The sequence below is a fragment of the Apaloderma vittatum genome, unplaced genomic scaffold (assembly GCF_000703405.1).
Source record: "Apaloderma vittatum isolate BGI_N311 unplaced genomic scaffold, ASM70340v1 scaffold35, whole genome shotgun sequence".
In the NCBI taxonomy this organism is placed as follows: domain Eukaryota; kingdom Metazoa; phylum Chordata; class Aves; order Trogoniformes; family Trogonidae; genus Apaloderma; species Apaloderma vittatum.
The window spans coordinates 35,361-53,150 of record NW_009718517.1 but is presented as its reverse complement, the minus strand read 5'-3'; the positions used below and the strand labels follow the sequence as shown (position 1 = coordinate 53,150).

General features: G+C 40.3%; 1 protein-coding gene across 1 annotated transcript in view; it reads left to right on the top strand.

Annotated features, from left to right (window-relative positions):
• LOC104269866 (collagen alpha-1(XI) chain-like) overlaps positions 1-16,291 on the top strand; it is a gene marked incomplete at its 5' end in the record, with an annotated part of 33,371 nt that extends 17,080 nt beyond the window's left edge. The window contains 13 exon segments of the mRNA XM_009870260.1: positions 2,132-2,185; positions 2,597-2,707; positions 2,781-2,834; positions 6,808-6,861; positions 7,635-7,742; positions 8,478-8,531; positions 8,621-8,656; positions 8,765-8,818; positions 9,607-9,856; positions 11,988-12,100; positions 12,908-12,976; positions 13,648-13,881; positions 15,679-16,291. Coding sequence (XP_009868562.1) covers positions 2,132-2,185; positions 2,597-2,707; positions 2,781-2,834; positions 6,808-6,861; positions 7,635-7,742; positions 8,478-8,531; positions 8,621-8,656; positions 8,765-8,818; positions 9,607-9,856; positions 11,988-12,100; positions 12,908-12,976; positions 13,648-13,881; positions 15,679-15,825 — 1,338 coding nt within the window.
• Positions 16,292-17,790: the final 1,499 nt, after the last annotated feature.

Below are 17,790 nucleotides of genomic sequence, written 5' to 3'. Positions count from 1 at the left end.
TGCAGAGACCATGTGTCTGAGAGGCACTCTGCCTCACACAGCCCTCTTCAGATTCTTGGGGAGCATGGGTTCCGTATGGGAACTGGAGTGCAAGGACATTTCAAGCAGTAAAGGCAGTGGGTATGCACAGTAATTCATGGGGAAAAGAGAAAAAAATAAAATTCCTCGTTCTAAAATGTTCTAGAGTTCTATTTATATACCTGCTAATCATTTTTCTTGTTATCACTGCAAACTGTGATCCACCCAACCCAGTACAACCTACACAAAGGGTTATGTGCATCAAACACTGTTCCTGAAGCAGGAGTGATTTAAATTATTCTTCCTGTTTTAAAGAGTCAGCAACTGGACCACACTGCCCAGGGCTTTTTAGATTCTCTATATTTTGATGGGCTACAACTAAGTTCTTTGCCACTTACAGCCCTTAAAAATTCCAAAGAGAACAACCTATTGATACCCACAACAAATGACCGTAGTCCACTGTGGGTAGTTCAATTCATTTTACATTAACGTTGATGGAAAGCCTGAACTACCTCTGTTGGCCAAAAAGCTTCATACAGTGCTGCAGATGTTCAATTCCACCCTGGAGAAAGCTTAATTTCAGAAGCAAATGTATTATCTTAATGTATTTTTATGTAAATAGTTATAAAATGAATATAAATCTCCAGGAATTAAATTAAAACTGGTGGAGTTGCTCAAGGAATGTGCCAATAGTATTGGATGGTGAAATACATCAGGCTATAAAAAGTCTGCGCTAAATTCACTTTGCTGAAGTTTAAGGCTGGGCCAGCCAGCAAAATTTTAACAGGTGCTTTCTCGATTTCCCCCACCGCCCTCCCAGGGCAGGATGACAGGGGAACCAGGGAGAGAGACTTGGAGGTCAGAAAACAGATTTGAATCAGTTTAATGAAAAAGAAAAATTATACTAATAATGAAGATGTTAAGCCGTATACAGCTACTATACCAGCATGCAAATGTATTCAAAGCCACAAGACAATATGCAGAACCTGTGCCTTCCTCAGCTCCTAAAGCACACGGGCAGGTGCTTCACCGCACATATGGTTCTTTTCTGTAAAATTAAGAATGTGCTTTACTTAGAGGGGCCTGTATTTTTGTGTGTCTGTTGTGAGGAAGTAAAAGCAGTAAATAAATGAAGCGATTGAGTTTTCCCTGTTGCTGGTCCTTAGAACAAAATTTTTTTTTTTAATTTCTACCTAATAAACTGCTTTTTGCATTAATGAGCGGGTGAGTCTTGGGAAGGAAGATTTATAGATGCAGAAAATCACCTTGTGGTCATTTTCCTTTTGCTTAAAGCTGTTCACTGCTTGGCAAGAAATGGCTGCTTGTAATAAAGATGTTTCCCAGGCTAAAAATTAACCTTGTAGGAAAACACTTGGCACATTATCTTGAGTGCATCTTTTTGAAACTTAAGTAGATACGAGAACCATCAGATTGTACATACTGTTTCTGCTTGTCGCTGAAGATATGACTATTAATTCCGTGACCTAAAAATCAGCCCTTGATGTTTTGGAGGAGAAAAATATTTGGATTTGGTGTTGTTTTTTTTCATTTTTCTCTGAATCTTTAAGAAAATAAGATGGGTGACTTCAACAAGAGGCAGTCACTGTGCTGCCGGATGAGTGTGGCTCCTGTTTTTTGGCTTCCACCCAAATGTTCTCCCATCTCTGCTTCCTCCTGCACTACGAGTTCTAGCTTCTTAGTTGAACAGAGCTTTAGTAGAGCCACAGCAGGAGAGCCCATACCAAGAGCTATTTTAGTCAGTGTCTTTATTTCATTCCTGGAGAGCTCGTCATGTGATTTTATTATTTTTGCCTTTTGTATCTACTGGATAATACTAAGGCATGTATCAGGGTTTTTTTTCCCCAAGCTATTTGTTTTAACCTCATCGTATCAGAAGTGTTAGGTGATTCTTTTAGATATTCTGTAAGCCCAGAAAATTTTATTAGGGGAAAAAAAAAACCAAAAAAAAACTGATATCACAGATTGGGACTTTTATCCTGTGAATGTCTTTTGTTAGCATTTATTAATAAACTGGGAAATGCACTTGTGGAATCTTTTCACTGGTAATATTTTAGAAAACTGAGATTTTGAGCTCCGTCTCGGTGTTTTACAGGGACCTCCTGGAGCAACTGGTGCTGAAGGCAGACAAGGTGAAAAAGGTGCAAAGGTAATAATCCAAGATTTATTTTTTTAGATGCCTGGAAACATAAACTATATAAAAATGAAAAGTAAATTGCTTACCGTGCACTGAGTGTGAAACTCCTCAGAGTAATAATAGGCAAAGAGTAAATCTGAATGAAGACCCAGAGTTAGTACGAATCCATCAATGAAGTACACGGGGGCTCTCTCCAGCGTGGGTGCAACTTAGCTCAGCCCTGGGGAGAAGGGAGAGGAGCATGCTTTGCCAGCACCGTATCTTCCTGTGAAGCTGTCAATCTTCTGTCCAGAAAAGTGTAGCAGAAGAGCTCCTATAAGACGGAGCGAGGAAACTTTGCTCTCACTTTGCAGCCTGTGTATCCCCATAGTGCCAAGCTTAGGCAGCTCCTCCTCTCTTACCTGTTGCTCACGTTCTTTCTAGGGGGAACCTGGTGCAGAAGGGGCTCCTGGAAAAACAGGTCCAGTTGGGCCACAGGGACCTGCAGGAAAGCCTGGCCCTGAAGGTCTCCGTGCCCTGTGGTAAGGAAACAGAGCGTATAGTAATATTTTAAATGTTGTGTTTCTTGTATATCCCTTGGTAGAGCAATCTTCGTGGTTTTTTCTAGGGAGAACAAGGTCTACCTGGAGCACCAGGTCAGGATGGCCCTCCTGGGCCTCTGGTGAGTACCCTTCCTTTCAGTGCCGAAACAGAAAAAGCACCGTTTGAAATAAACCGTTAGCGTGCCTATGCGCTTACAGAAAAACGGGATATACAAGTCAATTTTTAGCACAAAGTCACTATTCTTCTGTGCTGGTAAGCTCTGATACACAACTGCCTTCCAGTTTGACTGCTCTGCTTCAGTAGACATCTGGGCTGACCCCTGCTGTTATACCTCAGTAAAAAGTGGAATTAAGGCAGTGTAAAACCAAAATTCTTGAAATCCCCTGAGCAGAATTAAAAACACAATAAAAGAATCTTGCAATCAAAAAAATCTGCTTCTGTCCTCACATCAGCAAGGCTTAATAGCTTAAAACATTTTATTTCCTTATCAGTGGCAAATTTTGACATCCATCGATTTCAATGACTGCTAGTTTTAGGAGAACTTTATTCATAGGGTAAAAGTTTAGATTATATCTGTTCCTTAGAGAAAGAAGAAATTGGAAGTAGGGCCAAAAAGTGACTTCCACCAAAGAAGAAAACATGCGGGTTTTATAAAAATGAACAGTAGCATTGTGTCTGTTGTTCAGGAAATATAATTCATGACCAAAATGATTTAAAGGATCTGAATGAATCGAGCTCCCAGTTTCCAGGAGCATACCACAGTCCTGCTATGTGGTAATAATGACATTAAAGCAAGGCAAGCTTGTAGATGACATATTACCAAATTATATAATTTTTTTCTCTTTTCACTGGCTATTTTAATGCATTTTTTTCTAACAAGCTGAAAAGATAGCACCGTGAGCACAAATTGCATGGTATTGGTCTTACTCAGTGGTACGTGCAGCAATTCAAATTTAAACCATATGTCCAGCAGGTTCATTCTTCACGCGTCAAGCAAAGGTGATCCGATTTATGGAAAGCTCTCATATCCCTTACTCTCCAACCTCTCCGAAGTAGAGTTCACCTCTGTTATCACAGTTGAGTGACACCTTGGAATAAAAAAGTTTCAAAAGAAAATATGGACCGTTATATTTTATGGGAAAAAAGTAATGCACAAGCATTAGACTCTCAAGGCATTTTACAGTTTGCAAACGGCGTTATCACATCCCAAGTAAAATCCACTCTTATTTTGGCCAGAAAATACAATCAGATTGCAGAGAATAGAGCAGTAAGGGGCTGTCCTCTACTTCAGAAATGATGTGGTTCTTAAAGGGGAAAAGGAGGGCTGTGAGTACAATGCATGAAGGAAATTTTCTGATCCTTTTCCTGTATGGACTTAGAGGATACAAAGAATATGAGTCCTTAGGTAGCCTTAATACTTAAAGTTTTATGTGCTTAAGCTGTAAACCTGAACTCAAAATCTTTCCACGAGCATTCTTGCATTCCCAGTTAGAACTCAGTGTCTGAATGAACATCAGACCTTTCCACTATAAAAAAAATAAATGAAAGTAGGGGGAAATAAATGAGAATTTAAACTGAAATACCATATAAATCAAGACTTTTACCCTAAACCAGTCTTTCACTTTCATGTGCTTATGTGAACATGAGCAATTGTCTTTTCTTTCATTGGCTGGAACACTTTCATGCGTGAAAGTGTTTGGGTAACTAGTTACATTTCCAAAACCATTCCAGACATGCAACTTCTTAACCTATATTATTGACCTGTTATGCCACACACACTAGAAAGAATTTTTTCCAATGAACCTGGTGCATCAGTGTATCTACTAATCACTTCTGTGGATATAATTATAGATGTTATTACAACGCCACCTGCATATAATTTAGTTTTTCTCTGCCCCTTAAAAAAGAGCGAGCAAATAATGTGCTGAGGAAACTTTACACTGCAGCTCTTTGTTGCCCTTCATTTGAACATTCTGGTTTTGTCTAAGGTCTCATGGGTAACATATTGCCTTTAAGTCAGCATTTGGGAACAATGAATGAGAAACTGCAATGAAAAGGACTCCCCTGTGCTAAGCCCCTAATAAAAAGCTCTTCTCTCTCAAGAGTTTAGGATGGGATCACCACCACAGCTTCCAAACGATGTGATCCATCTGTTTCATGGCAGACGGATCAGGGAACTGCAAACTGATCTCTTCAGTTCTGTGCTGAATTCTAAATGCCAGTGAGCAATTATTGAGCAATAATAAGCATCCCTTTCCCACATGCCACTTAACCAGCAGCCTCCAAATACATCACCAAAAGAGCTTTGATGTTCAATTCAAACCCAAAGCTGAGCGTTTTAATGAACTATAGACTCCCAAATGCACAGGCTTCCTGTCAGCTCAGCAAACCCCTTTTTCAGGCGCCTTGCTGCAACTTAAGCTTTGCTTTTTGTTTGCATTTTAAGTAAGCAAAGTTTATCTGTAGTAGTTGGGGAGGTCAGGTCTCCTTCCCCTCCTTCCCTTTGCAGTAGATTGCTATCAGGAGAAGAATATGAAAGTGGAGTGGCAGTTGAGCACAACGTACTGCAGGTGAAAATGTCTGATTCTGTATTCCAAAAGCTTAAAAACTTTGCTTTTTTGTTCATGAATTATGTATTTGCCTTGGCTTTTGCATCTGATGATAACCTGAAGTAGAGATGGAAAGGATATGCGTGGAATAATATTTTGCATGCAGAGTCTTCTGGCACTTTTGAATCTGTGCTGGGCTGAAAAGGGCACTTATTGCTGTTATCCGTATCGTACCTTCACAGATGTCCACTGCCAGCAGGAGACTAGGAGTGAGGAGATATTTAGTCTAGCAGCTCTATGCCTAATGCATACACCTTTGGTGTGAGATTAATAGCATCGGAGAAGCGAATGCCTTTTCTGTGCTTGCATATGCACTGAACTTTAAACCTCACTCTGCACAAATTGCATGAAAGCAATGGTGCCATCCTTAGCAACCTCAAACCATTTCTCAGATCCCTCAAAGCTCATCTAAAATCATAAATATGGATTAAAATAATAATTAAAAAAAAAGCTGGAGGAAAAAACAAGCTTCATATATAATCTCCTTCTGTGCCATCTATTGAGCTATATTTTTGACTGTTGGTAAAATAGTATCTTTAATGGATTGCTCTTATGACCCTGGTAAAGTTTAAAAAAAAAGCACTGTCAGGCAAAAAAGCTTGTGCCAAGTTATAAGAACAAGATTATTTGGTGTTTTTTTTTCCAGGGATGTGCAGAGAGCACGACCTCTCGATGTGAATGTGTTTCTCCTTCCAGTGGTTTCCCAGGCAGCGAGACTGGAACGGAGTTTCACAATAGATGGAACATCAGTTTACGCTGGGGACGCATGAAAAAAAGGAGTGGTTTGGGCTGTCCTCTGCCCACACCCTCCCCAGAAATATGGAAGGGCTTGTATAATGGTGCTGTTGATCCAGTTTTGGTTGTTCACAGCTCTGTTTCTTGCCCCAGCATGTTTCTGTTTACTGAAATGTTTAGGGACAACTGCGGGTCAAATTTAGAAAAAAGAACACTTCTCACTCATTTTCCTCAAGTGACATGTCCTTACCGTGCTGCAGAAGGGCTGGCTTGTAAATACAAACTAAAAATTGGAAGCCTCCTGTATGATGTGAACCGTGACAGAACCTAAAAAGGTACCAGTGTAAAATCTTGCTAAAATAAGCAACCAAAATAATAAAGTACAGCAATTAAAGAGGAATAATTGAAAGCATATAATGTAACCCCAAGCAAAATCAGCTGATCAACACAGAGCTATTTGAATATCACTGGCTTCATTGGATGCTTTCAGTGCTCTTCAAGAATTTAGTTAACCCTCCTCTTCTCTTACAGTTTTCTAATTATGAAGTAATTTAAAATGCTACAGCAGCATCATTCTGTCTTTTTAAACATGCCTTACAACTTTCTCTCAAACCCTAAATCACGTGCCCTCAGTCACTCCCATCCACCACCGAATGACTCTCTACTTCGACTTGCACTGCCTTTAATAATATTTCAAGGATAGCATGTTAAAACTTATTTTAACACTACTTGCCTTGATTTACTTAGGGTCCACCTGGCTTGCCTGGCCTGAAAGGAGATCCGGGTTCCAAAGGAGAGAAGGTATACTTCAGTCATTGGTTGTGCCTTTGTGATTTTGACTCAGTCTAGAAGTCTCTACAAAATGAGCACAAAGAAAGCAAGTATTAGCAGTATCAGAAAGCTAGACAACTGCCCACGTCTGTCAGTCAGCTTGCCACGGCTTTAATAATGATCATCAAGTTTTAAGCCACATCAGATATCCTGGAGACATGTAGAAAGAAAAAGATTACTGCCTGTGTGGTAAACTATTGACCCTGCAATTCTTCCTTGCAATGAAAATCCCAAGGACGTGGATTTAAGGAGAACTGTTGGCCTTATGAAAGCAAAAAGAGTAGAAATAAAAAATATTTGAGATTTTTATGTTAAAACTAACAAAACATAAATATTTAACAATTATAACGCTTTCATTTGAAATAATAGAGTAGGACATTCAGGATAGCATTTTCTAATGGAGTCCCAACAACTTACTGCTTGCTTGTATATCAGAGGAAAAAAAACTATATAAAGGGATACAAATACGTGTCAGTTTTTCTTTATGTGCTTGGATCAGCTGCTTATACAGCTCTATTACACATGGAACAAAATGTGGGACTCTATAGCATGCTTATAGCATCTAAATGTGACATTGGGTAGGAAATTTGTCCCCACAGGTATTGTTATTTCTGTATCGGTTTCAGTAGATCTCTTCCACAGAGGAAGCAGTCACAACATGCAACTAAATTCCGAGTCTAAAAGGCCAACTAACAGCAATGAACGTGCTGAGTTCTAAGTGTATTTTATTCTGTCTCATGTAGGGACATCCTGGTTTGATTGGCCTGATTGGGCCTCCAGGGGAGCAGGGTGAGAAGGGTGACAGGGGTCTTCCTGGCCCACAAGGATCTCCTGGAGCCAAGGGCGATGCAGTGAGTAAAACATACTTGTCTTCTCATTCTGTGCAAGCAAAGAGTACATAGAATCATAGAATCATAGGCTGGAAGGGACCTTAGAGATCATTTTAATCCAGCCTCCCTGTCGCCAGGGACGCCACCTCTCGACTAGATCAGGCAACACATAGGGACCGAACGGGAATCGAACCTGCGACCTTAACATTGTTAGCGCTACGCTCAACTGACTGAGCTAACCAGCCCCCATTCCAGTCTTTTTATTTTTTTTTCTGGAGAGGCATAAAGTTGCTGTAAATATTTAACACTCAGAGCCTCCTGCTCGTTTAAAACTTTCCTAGGCGTTTTACAAACACAGTGAAGTCAAACAGCTTAAAACAAGATCGGTGAAGGCAGCACAGGTACCTGAGAGAAAACTAGCAGCGCCAAGCTCATCGTGGTTATCAACTGCACTACCCGAAATAGCTTCCTTTCTCCTACTTATTAAGCTATGTTTGAAGGCGCTATGTAAAATACGAGGTCTGAAGGGGAACACAACTGTGACTATGAGTACTGCAGTGTAAGAACAGCTACAAGCAAGCTGTCAGACAATATTTTACACTTACAAGCCATTTTGGACCCTAGCAAACAGCCTAAATCAAAACTCATCAGGGTTGGAGGCCTAAGAGGACTGCCTTTCTCATTGATACGCATTTGTAATCCCATCCAGAATGTAGCATGATTCAGTTCTGTACTTATTCTCTTAATCTTTCTTAGGGAATTTCTGGTCCTGCTGGTCCACTCGGACCCCCTGGTCCTCCTGGCTTACCTGTAAGTAATTTAATCCAGTCTTTCTGTGCAGAACACTGCCGTGTTTTGTGGAACATATTCCAATTAGTGTTGTATGTTCTTGCCCATAGGGTCCCCAGGGTCCAAAAGGTTCCAAAGGATCCAGCGTGAGTAACTCTTTTCCACAGTATTTGCTCTTTTACTTAACTTCTGCGTGTGGTACTTTTTAACGTTGTGTAGCGTGGCCAACACTGCTTTCTTCCATTGCTTTATAGGGTCCTGCTGGTCAAAAGGGTGACAGTGGGTTACCTGGTCCACCTGGTCCTCCAGTAAGTAAGAACTCTTTTCTGGCATGCATGCACATTACACTGAGATGACCATCCTGTCTCGACAAGGGTAGAAAACAGCATTTCTGAACCTGCAGCTAAGCAAAATATTAATGATTGTTTGAAAATTCATTTTTCAGGAAACGCAGATCAACAAGACACAGAAAAGCATTGTCTGCAACTGAAAAAGCCGTTAGAAACTTAAAAAGAAAACAAACACAGAAAACCTCACAAGCAAACAGAATAACCCTCACAATAATAATTTAATGTTATATTGAAGCACAGAAAATAGAATAGTGGTTTCCCCCTCTTGATACTCTTCTATTTCTACTGTTTCTTTTTCGTATCATGACAATCTCAAATGAAACCAGTCCAAGTGTTTCAATTTCTTGAAATGAAATATTACTTTGTAAACCCCAAGTGGAATTTTGAAGTTTTAGCGTAGGAAAATACACCCAGTCTTCATTTGTCATAGGCTACACCTCTGCTCGCGGGGATTGCTAGGGCTGAAGAGGGAATCACAAGTTTGTTCTACACTCTTAGGTGAGGGCAGCATGAAGAGTTTAGAGCACAGCAATGGCTTGGCCTTCTACAGTCATCTTTTTCTTCATGTAAAATCAAAGCACGTAGGCATGCCTCTGAAGAAAATAAGTGAAAGAAAGGAATGGAGAATCTGAAGAAAGACGATTCAAAGCATCTCCGAGCCACATTGTGTGGTCTACTCACTCTGTGTGTTTATGCAGCTGAAAAACAAGCTGGAAAAGCAACCAGATATGTTGTTTTCTACTCAGGGTCCTCCGGGTGAGGTCATCCAGCCGCTGCCGATCCAGTCGCCCAAAAAGACAAGAAGATCTCCGGATTACATGTTATCTGACGCCGGTGATAGCATTCTGGATTATTCCGATGGCATGGAAGAGATCTTTGGTTCATTGAATTCACTGAAGCAAGACATCGAGCACATGAAGTTTCCCATGGGCACTCAGAATAACCCAGCCCGAACTTGCAAAGACTTGCAGCTCTGCCACCCTGACTTCCCAGACGGTATGTCAGAGGCACACACGGCTCAAGTTTCCGTCTGCCGAGACTCTAGGGCAGAATAATTTAGTTGCTCAAAAGCGCAGTCTCATTAAATGCGTTTTTTGCAGGCGTAAAAGTTTATAAAATGTAGGTAAGAGATGTTCTCTTGGTAAAAGCCAGAATGCTTTAAATACGTAACCAGGTGTAGTTTCAGATTTAGAACTTCTTAAAGTGCTAAATAAAACAGAGCCGTTGTTTTGAAAGGTGTGCCCTGTGTTTCCAGAACTGTCCGGACAGGAGAGGAGAGAAAGGCTGATGCTATTTAGACCGACGGAAAGTAAAATCACATGTGTCAACATGCTGGGATAGCTAATAGCTTCTTTGAAAAGAAACAGGAATTATTTCAGGCACTGTATACACTAGCTTACCATAATAATGTAAAATAGCATTGGTATTGCATGGGATTAATTACTGATTTTGTCTCTCAAAAAAATCACTGTTGTTTTGCCCTTAGAAAACCAAATTTGTTCTATTCCATGTTTGTCCTGTACCATTCAGCAAACAGATGTGCAAGTTTCTGTGCTACTCTTTAATGCTACTAAATACTAGCTTAGTAAAATGCAGAGGAGTATAAACAAGACACTACGTTCTAAAGAACTATCTTGTTTAACTATTCTTTGTTGTTTTCTGCTTTTCTCCCTAACCAAGTTTACCCCTCTGGAAAGGTTTAAATGAAGGCCAACCTTCACAGAGCTTTCATCCTTTCATATTTTTTTTTTCTCCCAGTTCAAAGCAATATCTTTTCTCTTTTTAAATGGGAAGAAAAACAGATTTTGACAGTTCAATAATACTTTATTGCTTTCACTCTAGATAAATAAAAACAGATGGTTGCCTTGAGGAGCAGTTAAGCAGTGTATGTGCTATATGAAAAGTACATATTTTACAATTCAGTACCCTCTACAATAGTGAATGTTTTTTATAGAACACAGTCACGTTCTTCATTTACCAGTATTTGTTTACTATTCGGAGCTTTCTTCATATAAAAGTAATCTTATTTTGGTCAAAGCAGAGGTAAATGCATTCATTAAAACACAAAATTCTCCAGGGACAAGACTTACGGGTAGGAAAGACTGTTTCCAGTCAGTACAGCCTGAATCGATAGAATTTTAAAATAGCAAAAAATGCTCTGTCTGTGCCCTGTATTTAGAAGACAGAACTGGTGAAAGGATTTGTCAATCCGCTTTGAAACACCCACTATTTGCTTGAAACTGGATTAGAACAGCACGGTCAGAAAATCATTTGCTCTCCTGCTGTGAAAGTAGCTGAAGACAAGTCTCCAGTTCACAGAAATCATCGTTATAATGAGATTTTTTTAAAAATGTTGATTTTTTAATTGACCTTGGGTTGACTGCAGCTCTCTTCTAGGCGCAGCCTTCATTCAGCCGGCATCGCAGGGCCTGAATTCTCAATCCTGCCAGTCTGGCAGGGCTGCTGAAACTCAGGGAAGCCTCGTGCAAGCTTTAAAACTCTTCCCCAGCACAGGTCCCGCCTCACCGAGCCTTGGCCGAGGTGTTTTATCAGCTAAAGCATCCTCCAGTTTCACTGGTGTTGCAGCTTCAAAACCCAGGAGTAAAAACCTTCTTAGCTTGAGGTATTTCTTTTTCAGTGGAAGCTTTAGGTACTTGTGCCTCACCAAACCCTGTGCAGCCATCTTTTTATGCAGATAGGTATGCAAATGACTCCACAGATAGGTATGCAAATGACTCCAAATGACAGATTATCCTTCTCGCTGAAACACTGAACGGCCAGTTGTTGCAACCCGCAATTGTATGTTTCAAACATAACGTCCTTCCTCCTCAAGACTGAGGTCCCCGCAGTTCCTCCAGAACTTCAGCAGTATCCTGCAAGAGAGACACGGTTTCAAGTAAAATTACCCCAAAACTAAAGGGCACGAATAAAAAGAGACTTTGATGCTGGTGTTATCTTTCATAAACAGCAGCAACAAATCACGGCAGAAAAGAAAACGTTGTTTTCTCATCATTCACATAAAATAATTTTGCTACAAACCTTGGAGGATCGTTAGGTACCAGGAAAAGCTGGATCTTCCACCTCCCAGTTGCACTATATAAGGCAAATATTTTCTCATTTGTTTTAGGGGAATATTGGATTGATCCTAACCAAGGCTGCTCTGGAGACTCCTTCAGGGTATACTGCAATTTCACAGCAGGTGGGGAAACGTGCATCTACCCAGATAAGAAATCAGAAGGAGTAAGTACCGACCTGTGTTTTAAGTTGGCTGTTGACGGATCCTACTATGTTGTCGCAGTGTTGAACTAAACAGGATAATGACATTGTCACATTTTCATATACCTGTCTTTCTGATTGCATTGAAATTTACGTAAATCTGGATGAAGTGGTAAAATGGTAAACGGAGTTAAATGGCTTTTTTGCGCTTTTGCTTAGACAGGGGATCTCTGTACCTGCTTGCTGAGCCTTCACAGAATCACAGTTTCAGGATGCACCATAGCCAGGCAGCCAGTTAAAGTGCACAATCTAGCGTTTGGCACCTGAAAGATAAACTCTTAGTATGTTTCTTTTGTGCATTCATTTATTATCTATTCATTTATACCGATGCAAAGTAGATGTAAAACACGATTTGCTAACAGGGCCCTCACTCACTGTTATAAATTCCCTCTGATGGTGTAGAGGAAGGCTTTCTAAAAGCTTCCCTAAATGAGAGAGATCTATCACCACCAGTGAAAACTCTAATTTAGACACTCTTCACAGGAACAACTTATACCAGCAGTTTACCTGAATCTTAACAGAGGACAACAGTCCCCCTCAAATAGTACTGACCCTCTTGCTAAGCTATCACCTTGGATTCCATTTGGAGTCACTAATTTGAAGGCGTTCTATGCAAGAAAAATATCCTATTTCAGAGCTTTAAAGAGGCCAAGATCTCAGAAAGAAGAACTATTCTTTACTATCCAAAGAAGAACCATTCTTTACTATCCAATGTCCCAGTTGATGTAACACCTTCCTATGTGTTAACGTGTATGCTCTTGTACCACACAGGTTAGAATCTCCTCGTGGCCAAAGGAGAATCCAGGATCTTGGTTTAGTGAATTTAAGCGAGGCAAACTTGTAAGTTGTCACTGCACCATACCAATTTTTCACAAATCAAGTACACATTATCAGTGAGCAACAGATGCCAGGGAATTTTATAGCTATTCAGATAACGAGAAGAATTCTCAGCCCCAGCCTTTTTGCCCTAAATATCAGAGCAGCTATAGAGCCTCTTGCCACTGACCAGCAGAAGCCTGCTCTGTATTGTCTTCCAAGGATCCCAGCCGTCATCTGCCCAGCTGATGAAGGGGATCTGGCTTCTAGCAGACCCCACTTCACCACTGATACCTTAGTCGAGCAGATGGAGCACAGGTCCCCTGCCCCCTTCTAGGTAACTGGAATTATGCTGCGTGTGCAAAGGTGCGACTGCAGGCTGACCTAACTTTCCAATTAACTGAAAGCAGATTCCCACAGAGATTCTGCTGCTTCACAGGAGGAGTAATTGTCTGTCACATCCAGTAGTATGAAGCTAAAATATGTAGTTCTACATGCTAATAAATCCATTGCTACAACATGAAAATTTATTCAGTGAGTCGCAGCATTACTGAACGTACACAGTTCCGTAAAATGTTATATCTTGGTTGATTTTTGTATTAAGAGCAATTATGTGGTTCTTTTGTCAGCAGCAATTTTGTTCTGCATTTTAATGAGGGAAAAAGGGAAATATTCATGTGCTTACATTTTTCCAGCTTTCCTATTTGGATGTCGAAGGCAATTCCATTAATATGGTCCAAATGACATTCCTTAAACTACTGAGTGCCTCTGCCAGACAGAATTTCACTTACAACTGTCACCAGTCTGTAGCCTGGCACGATGCGTCATCCGACAGCTATGACAAAGCGCTGAGGTTCTTAGGATCAAATGATGAAGAAATGTCTTATGACAACAATCCTTACATCAAAGCTCTCCACGACGGTTGTGCAGTAAGTAGAGGTTCAGAAGAGTCTTTACCAAACCAACCTGTCTAAATTAAAGTAGAAATCAAACAAATTCATTCTTTCACACTTTTCTTCTGAGAAAATCTTACTAAATTTTTCTTTATTCTTAATAGGCTGCCTTTTAGTAGATTTTTTAACTACAGTACACTAGTCCCTTATGTAATTTTCACATGGGTACCAAAAAACCTTAACAGTGAGCCAAGCAACAGAAATGGAACAAACATGGCATGGATGCAGGCTGTCGGCACCGATGTGCCGAAACTAGACTATCTGCTAGTATGAGCACAGTGTAAGAGAAGAACAGAAGGAAAAAAGCATAATCAGGGCAGGCAACTCATCAGCAGAATGTATTTAGATTCAAAATCAAGGCATATGCAGCAGAATATTTAGTGAATGCAGTAAAAACGTGTTTGAACTAAGCCATATGTACGTACCCAAACACAGTGAATTAACTTCGTAGTTTGATGTGTGACCTCGTATTTCATTTTCTCATTTTTCTATAGTCAAAGCCAGGTGAAGTTTGTGGATTGTACCTGTCAGAATCCTCTCTTAGCTCCGCTGAAATCCCCAGAACCGTCCCAACACGAATCAGCTCTCTGACCCTCTCTCCAGCAGGGTCTTGGCAGGCATAGCAACCGTTGCCACTTTTCAGAAACAAAGATGTCAAAGGGCTAAGTGGCAGTTGAAACCTCATTAGTAATAATGGGGTTTGATATGGGAGCATTTTGAAGGCAGTTCCTGAGAAGCTGGTGATCAGTCCCCATGTGTTGCCTGATCTAGTCGAGAGGTGGCGTCCCTGCCCATGACAGGGAGGTTGGATTAAATGATCTCTAAGGTCCCTTCCAGCCTGGGCCATTCTATGATGATGTTGATGAGAGACCTGAAAGCGCCAGTACACAGAGCTGGCTTGGAGTCAGAGATGCAGCTCAGATAGATGCACAGTCTCCTCTCCTGAGTAATGAGATTCTGATAAATAACTGCTTCTTACCAGCCTCGCTGGGTGTCCTGTATATTTATTTTGCTTTTGTTACCTCCAGTGGGTGGGCGTAGAGCTCCGGAGAGAGCTAGCAGTGACGTAAGGTGTAACTGTCCCTCAGCTGAAACACTCAGGTCTCCCAGTTTGGATTCTCATCTCAATTCCAAGACGCTGGCATAGGTGAAAGGGGTCTCAGCAAGATCAAAGAGACCGTCCAAGTGAGGTGCAGTTCTGATAACAAACGAGGCGACGCAGCTGATTCTTAGGGGAGGGGGCGAGCCTTCGTTAGGAAGGAAGGGTGTGCCTTCAGACCCAGCTTCTGAGTGCACCGCTTGGCAGTCCTGTCAGACTACTGCTTTCCTTCATGTCCAAAGAGCTGCTGTGATATTTTGTGAGATGGTTGCAGTCTTTCTTCTTAGCAGCAAATCTTTCTTCTGCTTTTCAGAGGTAGTGATTTTTTCACAAGGAAGGCACGTGCACTTCCCTGAGATTATGGTTATTAAATAGTACAATGTGAACTCAGAATTCTCTAAGAAACATTAAATTTCTTCGGTAAATTTTCATTTGTAGCCCAAAAGCTATGGGCTGATCTCTTTCTAAAATCAAAAACATTCCTTTTCATGTTTTTAAAATAAAATCCTAATAAAATGTAGACTATAGAGTTTGTAATATGCAGTGAATGAGGTGGCAATAATTAATAAATTCTACACTTCAGAAGTAATGGGTGGAGATCTACAGCACGTGCTTGCTGCTCTGATGGATATATCTAACCATGTTTACATTTCTTTTTGCTTCTTCTTTAACAGTCGAGGAAGGGCTACGCAAAGACGGTGATCGAAATCAACACACCCAAAATAGAACAGGTGCCTGTAGTTGATGTGATGATCAATGACTTTGGCGATCAGAACCAGAAGTTTGGATTTGAGGTCGGTCCTGTCTGCTTCCTTGGTTAAGCTTAAGACAAAAATCAGACCAATAAAAAAAAAGAAATGTTGCACTTTGGTGCTACCAACCCACTTCATGCCACATGCAAGTTTTGAATAAGGATGGCATAGAAAAGATGTCTTGCTGTGTACGTATGTCTTATGTCGAAAGTAGTTGTTGCCCTTGTAGGGCCAGAATCACATGACTTAAACTTACTTTGCAATGATGCGGTGGCACAGACAGACAATACAGAGCTCGCTTTAGGAACGCCCCCTTTGGATTCCTTTGGTGCTGTAACAAAACGAACGACATGGTGCTCCCTCCCTTACCACAAAGAGATGTTAAGAAAGTGGTTAATAAACTGTAATTATTCCATGTACAGTGCTGTGCTGTTATTTCTCTGTCCACTTCCAAAACTTGCATGTGTCTCCGAATTGCATCTGGCTCTTATTTCGTAATTACAAGACTACCTTGTCAAAACTGTGTATGTATTCTGAAAAAAATAAAGCTGTAATTGCCAGCGAAGCCAATTCCAGTACCTATTAATAATAAAATCCCTTTGTATATATTGTTGTTGAAGAGCTTTGTTGTTTGGAGTCGCCAACAAAACTTACGATGGCAAAACTGGAAGATCTTGAGCAGCACACTCAGACAACTCTTTTCTGCTGGTATCACTCTGTGATGATGAATTTCAATATCGAAAGCGCCTTCAAAGGTGCTGTGTTCCATGGTGCTATACCTCAAACTGTATTTTCTTTTCTAGCTCCATACTTTGAGAAGATTCCTGTATATACCTAAAATAAACGAGTTTATATTTTTTGGTCGGGGAAAACCCATAAGGAAAAAACAACTTCTGTGTAAGAGATGCTAAAAACATCTGTGTGAAAAAAGTTAGTCATGTAATTTTCCTTCTTTTTTTTTTTCTCACCTGAATTTGTTTCCGTTGTGCTTATTTGGTCTGCATAAATATTACAACTTGGTTCTAAACAGTTATTTATGGATTTTTGCCGTGTTTACTTAGATTTTTATGTAAGCAATGATGAATGTTTGCTTACTGAACTGGATACTAAACATTCCGCAGAATGGTCCTCATACACTACTTGCCCATCCCATTAATCTGAATTATTTTTTCCTCTTCTCTCACCTGAGGGCCAGGGATGCAATATGTCTAGGTCATGTGATTCTACATAGTTGCTAAGCAACATACGAGGGGACCGCTTCCTACAGAGCTGTCTTTGACCCAAACTGTTACAACTTGCTATTCAAATCATGAAAAGAGGAGAATAATAATCATCTTCGTTTGGCCTTCCCTCTGAACATTTTATTCAGGTAGTTGGAAGTAGAAATTACATTTTAGCTTTACAACACAAATCCTTTTGTAATTATTTTTCATAATATATGTAAGACTTGAAAAGAAATGTTTGTTTCTATTTCTCATAAATTGTTAAATTAAATAGTACTAGTTTCTGCTGGCTCATTTCCGACTGGTATTTTCTTATGCACGTTTATACATGTAAAAGTGAGACTTCAGACGTCAACTTCTTGCTGTTCATATGTTCTTTTGTTTTTGAACCAAAGTTTGTAACTGTCGCCTCAAAGAGGAAAATACAAAATTTTTATTAATAAAATCAAGTCTTGTCTACCTGGATTGGTCATTCTCTTTTTTTGCCATGTCTGGAATTAGTCAAAGCATCTTGCCAAGATTCTCATTGACAACATCCCAAAGGAGGAAATGAACTTGAGTCTTCTACACCTCTGAAGGGTTTTTAAGCCCTCAAGAGTTCTTTAGCCCTTCTTAAGCCCTTAGCTCAGTACGACAGCTAATTCCTTTGTCCATACTCTGTTTCAACATGCTGCTCTTGTTCACTCTGAGTTTCTGATTAAAGGGAAAAAATTGCCACGATATATTCTTGCCTTCAAGCCAAAATTATGCTGTTTATCTTTCCCTCGATAGACGTCTCATATATTGCGACTCTTAAAAAAACCACAACAAA